Consider the following 2253-nt stretch of genomic DNA (forward strand, 5'->3'; position numbering starts at 1 on the left):
GCCAATTTTCCATCACCGTGTCAGAATTACAGTAAGGAGGAATGTACAAGACTTATTCATGCTATCTGATAAGGATAAATTATATCTAATACACTCCGCTTACTCTCTGATAATAAATTATATCTAATACATTCCGCTTACTCTCTTAGATCCTGATATCAAACATAAAGATTATGAGAGCCCTGCTCTTAACGAAATTTCAGTATAAGTCTTCTTGTACAAGTGACATCTTTTACTATGACATATGAAGTAGTTTACCATTTTCTGAAGCAGTGACTGTGATGTTGTACCATGGAGTTTCTTCTCTGTCAAGAACCTTTGTAGTCTTAATGGTTCCAGTATTGGCATCAATGTTGAAAAATCTGTCATCTTCAGCATTGTAGTTGATGAAGTATCTAGAGAAAAAAAAGAGAATTTTTTACTTGATGTTATAATGAAGAAAATACAACTGAACCAAGAGAAGTATTATATTTAAATACATTAAAATATTCAAATATTCTATATTTGATTACATGGCAGTTTTATATTTTTATAGAACTTATATCAATTATTCTTATCTGTCAGTCTTTAATTCTAAGTTCAATTACTAATTCAAAGAATAATTTTATTAGGTCTTACCAAGTTTCATGAATAAAAGTAGATAGTAGAAACATAGGGATTAATAATGGAGAGACCAAAAGAACTCACCTCTTAGAAACCTATAATATGTTGCTATTATCCAAAAAATAAATTAGAATCCTTGAAGTCAGAGATAAATTTATCTTGAAATTTCATTGTAGCTAAGGTTTAAAGATAAATATAAAATGAAAAACAAAACATTTATATTTATTAACATTGTACCTCCATCACAGTTCAACTAAACCCTTGTTCAGTCAAAGAATGAGATAAAAAATAAAGATAGGTTGAATTATAGGCCACAAATTATTTTCCCTCTTCAATTCATGTAATCTTGCAGGATTCTCTCATATTGGGTTAGATTTCAGCTTACTTTTGTAATCGAATGAGCTGAAAGTGATCGTGTCTGTCTTCTTTCTGGGCCTAGGTTTCATGAGACTTTGTATGTTTCCTCATATGCTATGCCACTGCCACAAGAAAAGCATACTTGGGCTAATTAACTTGTCCTAGCAGGAGGAATTAAGGTAAGACCTTAATTGGGGCAAAGTTGTCCCAATTAAGGCTCCCAACCTAGCGTAGATCAACCTAGTAAATGTGCAGGTGCATGATTGAGTGCCCCTGAGATAAACAGAACTGACATCAAAAGCTAGCCTAATTCAGCTGGCCCTCAGCTAACCCATCGACACATACGGTATAGTCAGACATAGCTTTTTTTTTAAGACTCCTGGGTTTTGGAGTTATGTGTTATTTAGCAACAGCTGATTGACATATCTATGAATAAATACTATTAAACAATTATCATATTCTCTAGAAAAGCTTCAGACTATTTCTACAACTATTTAAGGACAGAAATATTCTCTTTTCTCCTAAAGCCTCTAATGCTTATTTCTCTTTTTAAATCTAAGCTTAAGTAATATTTTATCTAGACCTGAAAGATGAAATGGACTAATTATGTGAAAAGTGCTAGGGAAGAACATAGGAAATGGAGAAAACCAAGATGCAAAGATCCAAATTAAATAAGAAGTTTGAATTGGTTAGAAAACAAATCTATGTAAATGTGGCTATGCAAACTGAATGACATGAATGTCCAAGAGTGACAAGGTAGGACAAGGCAAAGAGTTTTTACTCTTTTGTGAAAGCAATGGGAAGAATGTCAAATTCAAAAAAATAAAAAGATTAATTCGTGTTCTGAAAAATAACAGTGGCTACTTTTTATCATAGATTGTAGAAACTTGAAAACAATTTATAAACAAATTCTTTGTCAACTTGGACAAAGATGGAAAGATAGAATATAATGGAAAGAAGTGTATAACATATTGCTATATATGAAATGCAATTCATAGACTTTTTGTTGAAGTGGCATTAGTACAGCAATTAAATCACAGGTGACTTCATTTGCATGTGTGTGTTTGACCTACTATTTAATTGATAGGCCCCTTTACTGAGGTGGATAAAAAGAGTTAGGGAAAGGTAATTTGGGAAAAATGAATGATTATGCCTTAAATGCCCATTAGATACCCACGTGGAATAAAAAGCAAAAGTCAAATATGGGTATGGAGTTCAATTGTCCTTTCTAAACAGGAAATATAACTTTGAGACGACATAGGAGCATAAAGGTAAGGTAATGGGAATGGTATC

At 32.2% G+C, this 2253-nt stretch overlaps 1 protein-coding gene across 4 annotated transcripts in view; it reads right to left on the reverse strand.

Moving 5' to 3' along the window:
- Positions 1-2253, reverse strand: part of CDH18 (cadherin 18, type 2) — a 1248329-nt gene that overhangs the window by 75333 nt on the left and 1170743 nt on the right. For all 4 annotated transcript variants that reach the window (XM_011984981.1, XM_011984983.1, XM_011984982.1 and 1 more), the window contains one exon: positions 259-395. In XM_011984981.1, coding sequence (XP_011840371.1) covers positions 259-395 — 137 coding nt within the window. The remainder of the gene's footprint in view (positions 1-258; positions 396-2253) is intronic.

This window comes from Mandrillus leucophaeus, unplaced genomic scaffold (genome assembly GCF_000951045.1).
Source record: "Mandrillus leucophaeus isolate KB7577 unplaced genomic scaffold, Mleu.le_1.0 Scaffold278, whole genome shotgun sequence".
Lineage (NCBI taxonomy): Eukaryota > Metazoa > Chordata > Mammalia > Primates > Cercopithecidae > Mandrillus > Mandrillus leucophaeus.